Raw genomic sequence first — 16,414 nt, 5'->3', positions numbered from 1 at the left:
GCAAGTAGTGGTCATACCCAGATTCCCCTACTAGCCATTGAGGAAGTGGCACAAATGAGGAAGTGAAAACTGTGTAGGACAGCTTTCAGTGGGACTTTGGTACTGTGGAAAGGGAGAACTATAGTGACCTGCCTGGATGGACAAACCATGAAGAGAGAGCACCCTGAATCACAGAGAGAGAAGCTTTTCATCAGGCGTTAGGGCATGTGAACTACTGACAGAAGAGGGTGCCAGACTGGCAAAGTGCTAATTACCAGAGTATCCAAGAGGAGGCACCGGTAGGAGTGAGTGTTTCCTGTGACGAGGCTAAGGATTAAGACAAACATGTAAACTGATGTAAAATCAGGCCTCCAAGGTCTTCCTTGTGCGATGCCCAGCCAACCACTAAACAGCCTCTATACTGCTAGTTCCAGCTGAAATGGTTGCAAGTATATGTTCAAATTGCCCACTTTTCAGATACTAATGGAATACAGAAAGGTGAAATACAAGGAAGCATGTCCTTAGCTGATGGTGTTCAGAACTCTGTGAATAATTCCTTATAATTACATTGTTGGTGTTCTACATTCTTCCCTCTCACAATAATTTCTTCTTGCTACTGCTAGTGCTATGGCTGAGACAAATCAATAAAACAGACTTCCTTACACTAATCACAGTCTTGAATGAAAATATGGCAATTTGATTTTATTTTCATCTAAATGTTCATTTAAGGCTCCTTAATCCCATCCCACGGCAAGAAAATTAGACTAAAATGATCCTTCCTCCCCACATGACCACCAGACTGTAAAACAGGGCTACTCAACATGCGGCCTGTGGGTGGGAGCCAAAACCAAAAAAGTATCAATATAATGGTCTTCTGTTGAAATGCATTTTAGTAATTAAATTCCTGGACTGTCATTGCTTATTAAAAGTGCTGTCATATGGGTGGAAATCGGGTAAATATTGCATTTTATTAATATCAGCAGAACTGACTTAAATGGGGCCTGTGTGTTGTGTAGTCATGACTCAATCTTTGTATTCATGCCCATCAGTGTAAGAGAAGCTATTTGCGTATATATGCAACTACACTTAAGTTGTGTCCTTTGGCATGTGCTGTATCATTGTGGCTCCTGGGGCTTCCAAAGTTGAGTAGCCTTGCTGTAAAAGAACCCATGTTGTAGTACTCAAAAAAGAATGCTGAGTGAGTCCATGTTGCAACAAACCTGTACAGCAAAAATACTATTGCTTTAAGGTAGGCAGTGAAACACAGTAGTGATGGGGAAGTATTGGAGTGCCAAGGGAAAACTAATAGTTATGAATAAAGTACACCACAAATCCATTACTGAGTTTTCCAGGCTGGGATGGTGCAAACCTAACAAGATATTTACATGGAATTACATTGTGTTCTTCTGCTGCAACAAATAGATGCCTTTTAACATGAGTGGAATTATAGAAACTGAAGTTTTCATAGCAATTAGGAATGACATTTGGAACCTCGCAGCTGTGGAATGAGAGTAAGGAATACCATTTGGAAGTGGCAGTTGGGAAAAGCAATTGGAACCAGTCAGTTGCAGTAATGCTGTCTGTTGGGATCGGTAGTTGAGAAATGATTGGATGGCAATTTGGAGTATAACAGCTGGGATGAGCATGGCAGTGAAATGAAGAAAGAAAAAGGAAGAGAGCAATACAAAAAATAACAGAGTAAGGAAAAATGGATTGAAGTCAAGTGCAGGTCTTGGTAATTCCCTCTCACTGCACTAAGTACATGAAAATTTGTAATGAAAGTCTGATCCATATTAGTTAACATCTAAACATAAGAACTATGTCTATTCCCTTTCCCCATGGATTGAATTGTGCAATAATGTCCCATCACTCTGGTGGTGCAAAAGTGCAAGAAAGAAAAACTATTTTTAAACAGCCATTGTTGGGGCAGTGAGCAATGGTAGCAAAAGTACCTTTTGCTCTAGCAATCCTGGCTGCTGGGAATTATCAGTTGATGAAACACAGAGCAGCCCTTGTATGTCCCCAGGATTTGAGGGAGGGAAGGCATACGTAACCCACACACCATACCTAACAAGCCGCCCTCTTGCGCAATGCCGCTATGCTGATTATTTTCGGGAATAATGGCATTGCGCAAGAGGGTTTTTCTTGCACAAGGGGCAGTGTAGACACCTTCTTCTGGCACAAGAGCCTCTTCCGCAAAAATGGCAGGTCGTTAGGTAAGCAAATGAGGCTCGGCGATGTTCCACGCGTAGCCTCATTTGCATATCTCTGGCGCAAGATCGTGCCAGTGTAGACATAGCCCTAGTGTGGTTCACTGTCCATGCAGTGGCACCTAGACCCCAGCAATAGATAAGAACAAGAGACCTCCACAAAAAGGGAAAGCCAGTTGGCTTTTAGCTCAAAGGGTAGAGGCTCCTATACTAATCTCCAGAAATTCCAGGTTCAAATCCACCTGGTGGTGGTTACACATGCACAGAGGTACTTCATTTTCTGCAAGGAAAGGGAAGGAGGCAGAAAGATATAGGAGGCTGAACTCAAAGACTATGCTGCTGCTGAGATGAAAGTGTGGCTGGGATTCTTCACATAGTACTTGGCATTGGAGCCTCCTATGTGATTTTTTTCCTGGTTCTATTAAGTTTACAGCCTGCCTTATGTCAGAACTAAGTAGACCATCATAATGGTCCCCTATGGTGAAAGCAGTCGCTTCCATAGGATGAATCAGAAAGGCTGCTCCAGGTCCCATGCTTTTGGGGGCCCTGTGGCACCCGCCCAACCATCCTATAGATGGGAGGGATCCAGGAGATTATGGGGGCCTGGCATGGTATGGCAGCAGTGGCTGTCTCCCTATAATCACCATGCAGGTGGCAAGAGCTAGAGTAGCCCAGCATCCTATTCCGCCCCGCCCCACCATCCTCCTGGCCTGCTATGCTCAGCATCTTTGCCATGGTGGTGAAGCAGAGTGCAGCAGGCTGGGAGAGGGAGTAGTGGTGGGGTGGAGCAGGCTGTTGGGCAGTTACAGTTCTCACTGCCCATATGGTGAGTGTGGGGGTGGTGCCCCCTGTTGCTATTGTGCCAAGTCCCCTGAAATCTCCCTGGCAGCGTTAGTAGGGAAGATGGGGGGCTTGGGGAACGTCTAGGGGCAGGGCCAGGCCCTGCATCCCATCGGGATGGCCCTGCTCACGGCCTTAACCTCTCTGAAGCCTTTACACAAGCCAGCAGCATAGTGGGAGCTCTCCAGGACGGGCTGACACAATCAAGACAAAAGGGGAGCGGCCTGGAATAAATGGAGATTTCACTGCAGCGAATTTTACAAGCCGAAGGGAAGCTGCCTGGCCGAGCCAGGCCACATACTCCAGCTGCCCAAGCGCTGAGGGCTGGCGGCTCCAGGTCGGGGGTGGGAGCCGGATCCGGCGCCGCGTTTTGCAGCCGCCACACAGTGCGGAGGGCTGGAGGCGCCGAGGCAGGGCGGGATCCGGCGCCGGGTTTTGCTGCGGGCGGGGCCTGGCTCGGGATCGGGAAGTTGCTGAAGTTGGCGAGTGAGTGTCCGGGTCCCCCTCGGCCCCGGCTTCTTCCTGCAGCCCGGCCGGTGCATGATGGAAGCAGCATGGCCTCCCATCTCTCCCTGACACAGGTAACGGCCCGGCCGCTCGGCTCGCGCCTGCCGAGCCGCGGGAGCCTTCCCCCGCGGGGCCGCGGCCTGCAGTGCCCCTCGCGGCGGGCGGGGAGTGTCACCCGGGGCCGGCGGCGGCGCCCCGACCTGCCTCCCGCTCAGGTGCTGGGTCCCTCGGGTCCCTGTGCCGGTCACCGCCGCGCCCCTCCCCCGGTAACCGCCCCCCGGTAACCGCCGCCCCACCGCGCCCCTCCCCCGGTAACCGCCGCCCCTCCCCCGGTAACCGCCGCCCCACCGCGCCCCTCCCCTGTTCCCGGACCCGGTCACCGCCGTCCCATTGTGCAGCCCCCCCCGGTACTCGTCCCCGACCCGGTAACCGCCGTCCCATTTGTGGAGCGCCCCCCCCTTCCCTCGCGTACCCGTCCCGTAACCGCCGTCCCACCGCCCCCGTAACCGCCGTCCCATTGCACCCCTCCCCCGGCAACCGCCGTCCCTCCCCCGTACCGGCAACCGCCGTTCCTCTGTGCCCCCCTCTTCCTCCGGTAACCGCCGTCCCTCTGTGGCGACCCCCCCCCCCCAACGGCAGTAAGCGTCCTCCCTTGAACTATCTCAGTTATCCACGTAGGTCCGTAAGGATAACCTGCTGCCCCCTCAGCCTGCTACAAAGAATTCGGTTATCCCCAGTATTGACCTACAGGTGCCACTCCGTGCATTGTGCTCAGTTGTTAGCAGCTGGTAGACTTTTAAAATCCATCCGGCTTACAGCATTGTGGAGAGATGGTGGGACAAGCATAGATATGCCTACACCACAGAGGAAGTAGCAGTGATCTTCCTTTATTCTTGTGGTGATATTTGCCTCTAGCCTTCAGCAATATAACAGTAAATTTCTATTTAAGATAGGCACGAGATTTGTGTTGTGGCATGTAAAAAGGCTGAGGAAGCATGTTAAAATTAACACTTTACACTAGGGATGTAATAGTATAGTCAATTAACTGATTAGCAAAAGCTTACAGGTTAATGCTATAGACACTACACACACTTCCCCCCACCCCTTGCCAGTCAATGTTTTAGCAGGCTGGCTAAGCAGCCAAGATTAGTCCTAGTTTGAAGTGACTCCTGGACCTACCCCCACAGCACTTAAAGTGTATTGGTAGCCAAGCGGGAAGGCAGCCCAGCTTAGTTACGACTCCTACCAGGTTCGGGAGTTCAGACTCCCTCTCCCCCGACCCTGGACAGGGGCTGCCTGGGACTATAGACTAGTCAACTAACCAATAAGAATTCATGAGGTCAATCGCCTATTCAACTAACCAGTATTTAACATCCCTACTTTCCATAGATTGTCAAGGTATGTAATAACCCTTCATTGAAGTAGTGTGGGAGGCAGTGACTAGATCAGATGCCTTTATGTTAAGTAATTGTGTCAGACTTTTCAACCATGGACTGGTCTTTTAAAGGGATCAGCTTTATTAATTTATTCTACTTTGTTTTCAAGCCATTACAACTCTCCAAAATATAACACATAGCTTTTATGTAAAGGATGGTATAAAAGTATTGATAGGTTAAAATATCATCTTAAGTATTCTTTGGTTTCAGATAAAAATATGGGCATGTTACTAATGGAAAAGCTCTTAGAGCAGTGGTTCTCAAACTTTTTTTTTTTTTTGCAGACCACTTGAAAATTGCTGTGGGTCTTAATAATCTTTTCAAATATAGTTTGTACGATTAGCTAACTGTTATAAAGCACTTTGGATAAAAGGGCTATATAAAAACACCTTTATGATTAACCTTGTTGTACAAATAAAAGCACACAAATCATTTTAATGTCAGTCCAGGTCTTCCCTGCCATAGTAGCCACACCTGAGGCTGGGGACGAGGACCTGCTCTCCCTAGCAGCCCTGATGCTGGGGAAAGTTGCCTCTTACTGGTCTGTGCTTCCACCTGCCACCCCATGTTGCTGCCTCTACTACAGGCAGTCCCTGGGTTACGTACAAGATAGGGACTGTAGGTTTGTTCTTAAGTTGAGTTTGTATGTAAGTCGGAACTGGTACATATTGTAGGGGAAACTCTAGCCAAACATTTCTCCAGAGCTCAGTTTTATTCTCCCACACCTCACTTCCCTCAGTCCTTTATTCTCAAGCTGAGGTGTCTGCTGAGAAAAGCCGCTCCGCGTCTCCCTGGTCTGCTGGGGGGGCGGCGCTAGCTTTGCATCTCCCTGGTCTGCTGGGGGGAAGCAGCTAGTGCGGGGTTGCCTCACCCCGTTTGTAAGTAGGGATCCGATGTAAGTCGGATCCATGTAACCCAGGGACTGCCTGTATAGAGGAGTGTCAAGAGGCTGACTGGGAATGCACTGGCTGCTGGACCCACCCCTGGGGACTACCAAATAATGGTGTATGATATTCCCTCTAAGATGCACAGTTGCACAGCCCTGCAGCTTCTTGATCAGACCCGCCCATCCAGGCAGCTCTTTACACGCAGCCCCTGATGGGGTGGGGCTGATCAAGCAGCTACAGGGCTGTGCTGCTGTGCAGCTTTGAGAGAACACTGATCATCTAACTGCTAAAATTTGATGTGGTTACACAGTTATTCAATTAATCGCTGTCTAGCATTCCTAATATTTTCCTCCTTCTGCCAACTAAATCATAATGGATTGTGGTCACTGTATGCAGGAAACGGAATATTTCCACACTGAAACCAGGCATTCTCAAATTGTTTGGCGCAGGTGGCATCTCGGAGTTTTCCATCCTTTGTGTTAATGAAGTGCAGGTCCAATATTTAAACATATTTCCAGCAAATAAATAACTTGCATTTTGGTGTCTAACTCAGAGTGACAAGTATATTCTATAACTAAAAACGTAAGCCTCTTGTGGAAAAATTTAAATTTCAGCTGTTGAATATATGAAGGAAAGAAACACAGCAAAATCAGTGAAATTTAGAAAATGGTTATAAAATACCTGCAAAACACATGGATTCATTTTCAGTAAGAACATTCTGAATGTAATTTATTGGAGGGTAAGAAAAATTCTGGAATGTGTCTTTGTTTCTAGATAACTTGTTTATATGTAAACAGCTGACCAACATGCTTGCTGTGCATATTGAGTGGTTTTTTTTAATATATATATATTTGAAGGACATGAGAAGGAACCTCTCTGGATTCAAGTGTGTTCTCTCAGTGCACCTGACTTGCAGATAAACTCTCACTGGTTCTTTAGGACAGGATATAAACATTAATAATCTGGGGGTCTTAAAGGAATAACAAGTTAAATTCAGAATAAGTTTTATTTTGTTTTGATGGCATGAAAGCATTGTTTTTAAAACAATTGCTCTTAATAACAGGTGTTACCTGGAGAACTGAGGTAAGCAATTGTTGTGGGAGTTAAGGCTAATGGCAATGACTGAGCCCACGGCTTAAAGCCGGGTGTCCCCTCCCAGAAGCCAGATTCGGCCTGGTGTTACGTATCTAATCACCGTTGGATTGGGTAACCACAAATCAGGCTAGACCAATGTTTAGGGCCAAACCATATATTTTTGAACAGTGTAACATACATCAACAACAACAACAGCGTGAACTCACCCTATCCCAGAAGAAAAGGAGATAGATAAGTCCCGGGTACAACAAAGGGGAATATACTTTACAGTGTCAGAGGCAGGCGGCGATTGATGCCTGCGACCTTCTACCCTGCGGCTAATGTAAAGCCTTAGGGGAGGACGGCAGGGAGTCCCTCGCTGACAGGGAAAGGTAATCCAGTTGAACGGCCCTCCTGCAGGTGGATCTTGCCTCTAATGGGTCGGGTAGATTCCCTCTGGGGTTAGTACTTGGTAGCCCTTCGACTTCCAGTCCAATCCAGCAGGTAAGGATAGCGGTAAATGAGTCCAAGTCCATGTGGCAGAAGCCAGTAATCCTTAAGTGGGGCGTTCCCACGCTCGCGAGGCTCTCTCTCTCTCCCACAGCTCGAACAAAATCCTTATACCCGGTCCCATGAACTAAAATGGAGCACCACGGGAGACGAACAAACACTGACAGGACTTGGGACAGCAGACAGTGACTGACAGGCTACAATACAGACGGACAGTGGCGAACCCGAACCCTTCCTTGGTCAGGGCTTATAAGCCCTTCAAGGCGGGAAAAGGGTGGTAAGGGTGGTGTGCAGCAAATGGTGCCGTGTGCAACACTCCAGTAGGGAGGGGTGCACAGTTTCTGAGCGATGTGCAGCTCATTTTAGTGCCCAGTGCACAGTTTTGGACTGAGTGAAAACTATAGTGCGGGGTGCACCGAGCCGATGACCGTGTGCACTTAGGTTTTGGCGGGAAAAGGGTAACACAGGGAGAAGAAGGAAAACAAGATGGAATCTAAAGAGGCTCCATCTTGAACATAATAGCTTTAAATGTCTTTTCCCTGGCAACACAGGTATACAAATGACCCAGTTGAACAAAACTGGCTAGATTGTCGGGCCCAATGGGTAGTGATCAACAGCTCTATGTCTGGTTGGTGGTTGGTTTCTAGTGGAGTGCCCCAAGAATAGGTTCTAGGGCCCTTTTCGTTTAACATCTTTATTAATGACCTGGATGAGGGGATGGATTGCACCCTCAACAAGTTTGCAGATGATACTAAGCTGGGGGGAGAGGTGGATAGGGTGCAGAGTGACGTAGATAAATTGGAGAATTGGGCCAAAAGAAATCTGATGAGGTTCAACAAGGACAAGCACAGAAGAGTCCTGCATTTGGGACAGAGGCATCCCAAGCATTGTTACAGGCTGGGGCCCGACTAGCTAAGTAGCAGTTCAGCCAAAAAGGACCTGGGGTTTACAGTGGATGAGAAACTGGATATAGTCAACAGTGTGCCCTTGTAGCCAAGAAGACTAATGGCATATGAGGGTGTATTAGGAGGAGGATTTCCAGCAGATTTAGAGAAGTGATTATTCCATTTTATTCGGCTCTGGTGAGGCCATGTCTTGAGTATTGCATCCAGTTCTGGGGCCCCCACTATAGAAAGGATGTGGACACATTGGAGAGGGTCCAGCAGAGGGCAACTAGAATGATTAGGGGGCTGGAGCACATGACCTATGAGGAGTCATTTGGGCTTATTTAGTCTACAGAAGAGAAGAGTGAGGGGGGATTTGATAGCAGCCTTCAACTTCCTGAAGGGAGGTTCCAAAGAGGAAGGAGAGAGGCTATTCTCAATAGTGACAGATGGCAGAACAAGGAGCAGTGGTCTCAAGCTGGGTATTAGGAAAAACTTTCACTAGGAGTGTGGTGAAGTACTGGAATGGGTTACCTAGGGAAGTGGTGGAATCTCAATCCCTAGAGGTGTTTAAGTCTAGGCTTGACTAAGCCCTGGCTGGGACGATTTAGTTGGGATTGGTCCTGCCTGAGGTCTCTTCCAGCCCTATGATTCTATGAAAACTGTCTTACTCTTTTCTGTGATGAGGCAAGCTTTAGCCATGTCTGTAAGACCCGGGTTTGCCCCAATCCACGTATTATTTTTATTGTCTTTAAACAGACAATCTGTATGCCTTATTGTGAGGAGAAAGTGCTTACATAGATAAGCCTTGTTTTTGTGACTACTCTTGCTCTAAAAGTGCACAAAGTAAAACTGCTTCTGTGTGAGTGTGTGTGTGTGAGAGAGAGAATTTAATGCTGGATTAACAGTCAAGGTAAGCCCTCCAGTTGTGCAGCAGAAATGTTATGGATAGTGGCAGTTACATTGTTGTTCAGCAATGTGCCTTAACTTGAAACTCCTGTTTTAGGGGGAATGTATGGCTTGTTCAATTCCAGGTTTCTCTATGGAAATTAGCAAGATGTGACAATTGTGATATTGTTGATGTGTTGCTAAGAACTGAAACTATAGTTTTATTTAATATAACCCTTTGAAAAACACTAGTGACAAGAGTTTCAGAGGGGTAGCCAAGTTACTCTAAGGGTACATCTAGAGATTAAACCTCTTTCAAAAGAAGATTCTTTTTGAAAGAGATTGTCTAGACAGCCACACGAGTTTCGAAAAAGCAGTCCGCTTTTTCAAAAGAGAGCATCAGGCAATCTGGACACTCCTTTCGAAAAAGCCCTGTTTGTGTTCAAGAATGCCTTTTTTTGAAAAAGCTCTTTCGAAAAAAGGTGTTCTTCCTGGTAAAATTAGGCTTACCAATTTAGAAAAAACCTCTGCGTTCTTTTAATTTAATTTTGAAAGAATGCGACAGAAGTCTTAATGCAGGTGAAGTTTTTTCGAAAAAAGGCCACTTTTTTTTCAAAAAAACTTAGTAGTCTAGACACATCCTAAGTAAGTGACAAGATCTTACCTTGAATCACTGATTTAGAGGTGATGTATTCTGTATTTCATATTGAATACCCGTATCCATTTAGCCCTTTCCAGACACTGTTCCCCACCTTGGGTTTGACACTGTCTCGTTTGTCACATGCTTTCCGCCCCCCCCCCCGCCCACTCCAGCATACCGCACCATCCTGCATGTCTCTTGGGTTTACCAAGTGCACTTGCAGAGCACAGCTGTTTAAATCAAGGACAGAATTGGTTAGAAAATTTCCACAGATGCAAATCTGTTGTTCCCTTTTTGGACCCTTTATGACCTTTCAAGGTTCCTTCCAGTTCTATGAGACGGTATATCTCCATATTATAGTTTTATCCACATGGGGAGCTAAAATAGAGACAACAGAAAACAAAAGTAATTTGACACGCTTATATGATTTTTGTCAAACTCAAATTAAGGGGATGACAAAAAAGGGCAATAATGTTTTGACTTAAGTCTTTCAGTTCTGGGGGAATTGTGCAGTTTCACTATGGCTCCAAATGCAACAATTGAAGAATTCCCCTTGGACTAGCCTTTAGAAGTGAAAAGTGATTTTGGGGTACATCAGTTATGGGACAAGTAACTTCAAAGATATTGAGAAAGTTCTGAGCACTAGATATGCTAAGTTGGAGACCCAAAAATCACTAGTTAGTTTTGGAAAATTGAAGCCATTGTTTAACTCTTAAAGTTGTGTCTGGTGTGGTGCTACTCTGGGATTAGGAGGGGAGGAAAAGAGGAAGAAACTTGGAGTAGGTTGGAATTGGTAATTTAACAAAAGAAACACAAAGTTGTGGGGGAGTGGGACAAAGTGCAATATTTTAAAAAGGGAAGCACTTTCAAATGTTTCCTTTGCAGAATTAGGTAAATATTTTTCTTCTAAAAATGACATGGAAAATGTGATTGTTCTGCACCAGTTTTGAAGACTATATTAAGTGTGATGCAAAACAAGATTTTGTTATACTGATATTTGCACTTGAAGTAGAACATTAAGTATAGTGTGACTGTTGCATCTATAATTATATGTACACTTCATGTTATAAAGCAAGTCTCTTGACATTCTTGCTCATTACAAAGCTGAATGTCTAATTATAGCACCCTTGGGTACTCCTTACTGTTGGAACACATAAGCAACAGGTTTCATGTTGGTATATTTCAACATACTAGCTGTTCAATAACATGTACTTGGGGTAGGGATGTTAGCCTGTAGCCATTTACATGACTAACTGTTAAGCCTGAACTCATAGGTTAATTGTAATAGTTACATGCCATCCCCCCCCCTCCATTGCTTCTGATACAGAGGCAGCAAGGGGGAGGAGGCAGGAGCTGGTGACTATGGGGGATCCAACTCCTGCAGAGCTGCCTGCTCCTTCCCCCCATGCTGCTTGCTCTGATGGAGAGGCAGCAGCACAGTGGGTGTGAAGGACCTGCAGAAGCTTGTATACACGAGAAGCTATCTTTCAAGCTGGCTCCCTGTGCATACCAGCTCTTGCAGAGTAACTTGCCTCTTCCTTTTCTGCCTCTCTATCAGAGGCAGTGGGGGGGGAAAAGGGGCTGGTGGGAGCTGGTGCTTCCCCCATGTGTAAAGGGGTAACCACTAAAAAATTGAGCAGTTACACATTTATACAAATACATGTTGGTTAACGTCCCTAACCTGGGGTAAAGCTAATCAATCAACTTCCTTTTCATGTATAATTCCCAGCCATGTCTCTCCTATGCCCAGTAAATCTGCAAAATAACACAGTTCAAGAATTTTGTTTTACTACCTGGCATTAAAACTGAGTCTCATTTTGGGAAGAGTAAGGTAGAATCCCTGCTGTTCATCTCTTAGTGAAAGTGCTTTGTGTCCAGTGTAGGAAACTGCAAATCTCTAAGCTTCTCGTCCTTCCCCACCCCATCCAGTACTAGAAGATAAAATAGCCACTTAAAGTAGATTGAAACAGGAGAGGGGAACTGTCTCTGCTTTTAGTGAGGGGGAGGAGCTGTATTCACCAACATACCCCTTACTTTAATAAGTAAAAACAATATTGAAAACTTTAGAACTGCTCAATATTAAGTTACATTTAGTCCACTTCATCATTTAAGGCAGGCTTTATAGTCCAGCATTGATTATTGTGGTAGAATAGGTTTGGGATGTCGACAACATGATTAATCGATGAGGCTGGGCTTATTGGTTAATTTTGTTGACTACATGCATTCCTATCCCCCATGCTGTTGCTGTATCAGAGGCAGCAAGTGGGAGGGGAGTGTGGGGCCAGTGCTCATGGGGGATTAGCTTTAATTAGTCTCCCTATGAGCACCGGATCCTCCTTCTCCCCCTTCCCCCTGCGCCGTTGCCTTTGATAGAGAGGCAGCAGTGTAGAGGTTGAGGGGGCGGGGAGAGGTGTGAGCCAGTAGGCACAGGAAAATGACTTTTAACCTGGCTCTCCACGCGTGCTGGCTCCACAGACCCGCCTGCCCCCGCCCTTACTGCTGTCTACAGAGGCAGTGGGGGCAGGGAGCAGTCATGAGCCCACTTTTAAATACTGATGGAATTACTAAAATTTGTTGTGGTTACATCACTATTCAGTTACACGCTATCTAACGTCGCTAGAATGGATGAGGATTTGTATAACAAGAAATCAAACATAGTTAGCTTGCAGAAAAGAGATAGACAATGTAGTGACATTGTTCAAGTACACAGTGGTCAAAATGTTCTAGTGTATTATTCAGTAGGTTTACAGTTTTATATATTGAAGGTAGTATGAAAGTTTCAAATCTTTTAAATGAACAGTATATTGACGTAGCAGTTCAGATTACAATGCATTTTTATGCAAAGCAGAGTTTTATGTTTAGGTTTTGTTTGAAAACTACCTCTGGCCTTTAAGAGGATTCCATTGTGACTTTTATTATCTTACTTTATATGATATAAAATCAGAGAAATGAGTAGAAAATAGTAAAATGAGACTCTGGAAAAGTGCAAGTGAACATATTTAGGAAAAGCTAATTCAACACATGCACATTTGTTGGAAGAACGGAAAGCTGAAATATTAATCTGCCTCTGCACAGAACTAAATACAGGCAGTCCCTGGGTTACGTACAAGATAGGGACTGTAGGTTTGTTTTTAAGTTGAATCTGTATGTAAGTCGGAACTGGCGTCCAGATTCAGCCACTGCTGAAACTGATCAGTTTCAACAGCGGCTGAATCTGGACGCCAGTTCTGACTTACATACAGATTCAACTTAAGAACCCCAGGCATCCCCAAGTCAGCTGCTGCTGAAACTGATCAGCGGTTGATTCCAGGAAGCCCGGGGCAGGAGCTTCCTGTAGTCAGCCACTGGTCAGTTTCAGCAGCGGCTGACTTGGGGACGCCTGGGACAGAGCAGCTGGGGTGCTGCTGGGTTGGTCCAGTAGCGCCGCTGCTCCTCGGTGCTACTGGACCAACCCAGCAGCACCCAAGCTGCTCTGCCCCAGGCGTTTTGATTCAGCCGCTGCTGAAACTGACCAGCAGTGGCTGAATCAGGACACCTGGGGCAGAGCAGCTGGGGTGCTGCCGGGTTGGTCCCGTAGCGCCCAGAGTGGCGCTACGGGACCAACCGGCAGCGCCCCAGCTGCTGTACCACAGGCGTCTGGAGCAAAGCCGCGGAGCACGGGGGCAGCGGGACAGCCCAGACGCGCCGTGGCTGTCCTGCTGCCCTCGGGCTCCGTGGCTTTGCTCCCCGTCCCCCTGGTCTGCAGACCAGGGGGACGGGGAGCAAAGTGGCGGAACAGGGGGACGGGGAGCAAAGCAGAGCAAAGCCGCGGAGCACGCGGGCAGCCCAGACGCGTCTGGGCTGTCCGCTGCCTGCGTGTTCCGCCGCTTTGCTTCCTCTCCCTGGTCTGCTGGAGACCAGGGAGAGGGAGGGCCCTGTTCGTAACTGTGGATCCGACGTAAGTCAGATCCGCATAACTCGGGGACTGCCTGTACTGCGAGGGTGGGGAAAATGACATAGTTCAGTCTACAGTACAGTTCTCTTGTTGCTATCACTGATGTGGCTTTACTGATAACAACCCCCCACCTAAACAACAACAACAAAAATTATGTATAGAAGGTCTTTCGAATGATAGAGGACAGCAAACTAGACATGAATTGTCTATAACAGCAATAAAAGCTAATCCTTCAGATATTTGTAAAGTGTTCTCCAGACTTAATCCAAACTAAACATTTAATTATTTTGGCCTTTCTTGGAAGCATCTGAGATGTGAAGAACATTGTAAAATTATTTGAAAAATATTAAAATTGTAGGCAACGTAGCATTATAAATGGGGTGGGGAGTCTAACTAGACTTAATGGAATGAAATTAGGAAGGGAAAAGTTAGGCTGAAAAGCAAGAAAAACATCCTGAAGCTGATTTGTACTTGGCTGTGGCATAGAGTAAGGGAATTGATGGGAAACCTTTTCTCTTTCAACACTTCGAACTACAATGCAAAACAATAGAAGAGGTAATTTCTACATTGCGAAGAAGAGAGGGAAACTGACCTAATGTCCTTTCCCACCTGCACAGAGTTACACTAGAGAAGCCCTCTAGAGTGTAAACATTTTTTAAAACTGACTTTTTAGGCTCTTGCCTTTTATCAGTGAGCCTAGATCAATGCATCAGTGTGACCAATCCACCACTGTCGAAAAAAATATCTCAAGGGTGTCCTATTAAGAGGTTAATTCAGAAGACTTGTATATCCAATCCTTTTTCTGAATCTTACTATGGAGTCCCATGGAAAGGAAAGAGAAACTGACTGCAGAGGTGATTCTTTCTTCTACTTTCCCCCTACATCTCTATTTAGAGCTGGAACTCTCATTGTTCCTTAAGGAATACTACTTTAGTGTTCTGGGTCTCTTTCAGGATTGGGAAAAGTAAGCTGTGTTTACTCATTTCTAGATTGTGCAATCTTGGAGTGATGTGGGTCTGCAAGTACTAATATTAATCTTGCATTCCTTCATGTGGAGGCAGAATGCGGAATTTCAGTCTCACTTGGAGATAGGTGGAGAAAACACTAAGGGTATGTGTACACTACCACCCTAGTTCGAACTAGGGTGGTTAATGTAGTCAATCCAAGTTGCAAATGAAGCGTGGGATTTAAATCCCTGGTAGTTCGTACTCTGTGGAACGAGGTGGAACGAGGTAGTTCGAATTAGAAAGCCTAATTCGAACTACCTACTCCGTGCTGCGTGTAGCCGTGGGCACGGAGTCTGAACTACCGGGGATTTAAAAATGGCGGCACCCGGCAAGATGCAAATGAAGCCTGGGATATTTAAATCCCGGGCTTCATTTGCAACTTCAATTGACTACATTAACCACCCTAGTTTGAACTAGGGTGGTAGTGTAGACATACCCTTAAATATTAGCTTGTTTGGGGTTTTTTTTTATGGGTGGATGGTATTGATGTTCCTTTACTTCCGGTTGGGCAGAGACCAAGGGTGGGATAAACTATTTTAATTATTTAAAATATACCCCTGTGTAGTAGTAGTAGTGATAGATAAAAACTTTAAAGGATATATGATTGGCTAATTGACTGAAGGCTGAGACTGATGGCTCTAAAGCTGTTCTTTGTTTCCTTGGTTAGGACTCTGTAAGGATCAGACGTTCTCAACACAAACTGTAAGCTTTGCAGAGTAATTGCTGGAACACATGTTAATGTTAAAGTAATTTATTTTAATGGCATTTACAATTGTATATTAATTTTTTTATACAATTTAGCTTGTTCACACTGAAAATAAGGGCACAGTTTCTACTCTGCAACTGTATGTGCCAAGTCCAGTGAAGTGAAGAAGTGTTACCCAACAGAATTCTGAACTGATACTGAAGAATTCAATGCACACTTATATATTGATATAAGGAAAAAGCAATTCAGGTCATCTTTTTGCTCATTATTTCGTTCTGGGGAAAACTGAAGTCTGTTGCCAGTAAACTGAAACTGTCTTCCAAAACTACCACTTTCACAGGAAATTCCGTTTACTTTGGTTGTACTGATGTTATAATGAAAATGAGCCCACCCATCAGAAATCTAGAGGGGAAAAAAGTTATTGGCTTGTAATACAAATGTTGAATTAAAAGATTATTTTGAGTTAGCAAAGTGTTTAGTTCCAGGATGTGAACATGCATATGTTTCCTGTCCAAGAGTATCAGTGATAGGTTTGGCTGGTATAATATTTTGCTGAACTAAAGTATGATTCTGTTTTGTAGTGCATCTAGATGGCAGATAAACAGCCTTCCTCTTGAGAGCGAGGAAGGGGAGATGGGACAGAAAAGACAAATGTAGGCTGTATGTCTTAAAACACTTAGGCTATGTCTACACTGGTGGCTTCTTGCGCAAGAACATCTTGTGCAAAGGTTCTTGGGCAAGAAAACGTTCACACTGCGATGTGCGCGCTGTGCTTTTATGCAAGAACTCCCATGGCAATGTGGATGCTCTCTTGCACAAGAAAGCTCTGATGGCTATTTTAAATGTAGGGCTTTCTTGCACAAGAAATCCTTGCCGAGCGTCCACACTGCCCTCCTGCGCAAGAGGGCTTAC

General features: G+C 45.6%; 1 protein-coding gene across 1 annotated transcript in view; it reads left to right on the top strand.

Annotated features, from left to right (window-relative positions):
• Window positions 1-3,377: 3,377 nt before the first annotated feature.
• EPS15 (epidermal growth factor receptor pathway substrate 15) overlaps window positions 3,378-16,414 on the top strand; it is a 127,913-nt gene continuing 114,876 nt past the window's right edge. The window contains exon 1 of the mRNA XM_075935959.1: window positions 3,378-3,610. Coding sequence (XP_075792074.1) covers window positions 3,584-3,610 — 27 coding nt within the window. The 5' untranslated portion in view covers window positions 3,378-3,583. The remainder of the gene's footprint in view (window positions 3,611-16,414) is intronic.

The sequence above is a fragment of the Pelodiscus sinensis genome, chromosome 9 (genome assembly GCF_049634645.1).
Source record: "Pelodiscus sinensis isolate JC-2024 chromosome 9, ASM4963464v1, whole genome shotgun sequence".
Classification (NCBI taxonomy): Eukaryota; Metazoa; Chordata; order Testudines; family Trionychidae; genus Pelodiscus; species Pelodiscus sinensis.
Note: the sequence above shows the minus strand (reverse complement) of the source record. Positions and strands in the feature narration are given on the sequence as shown.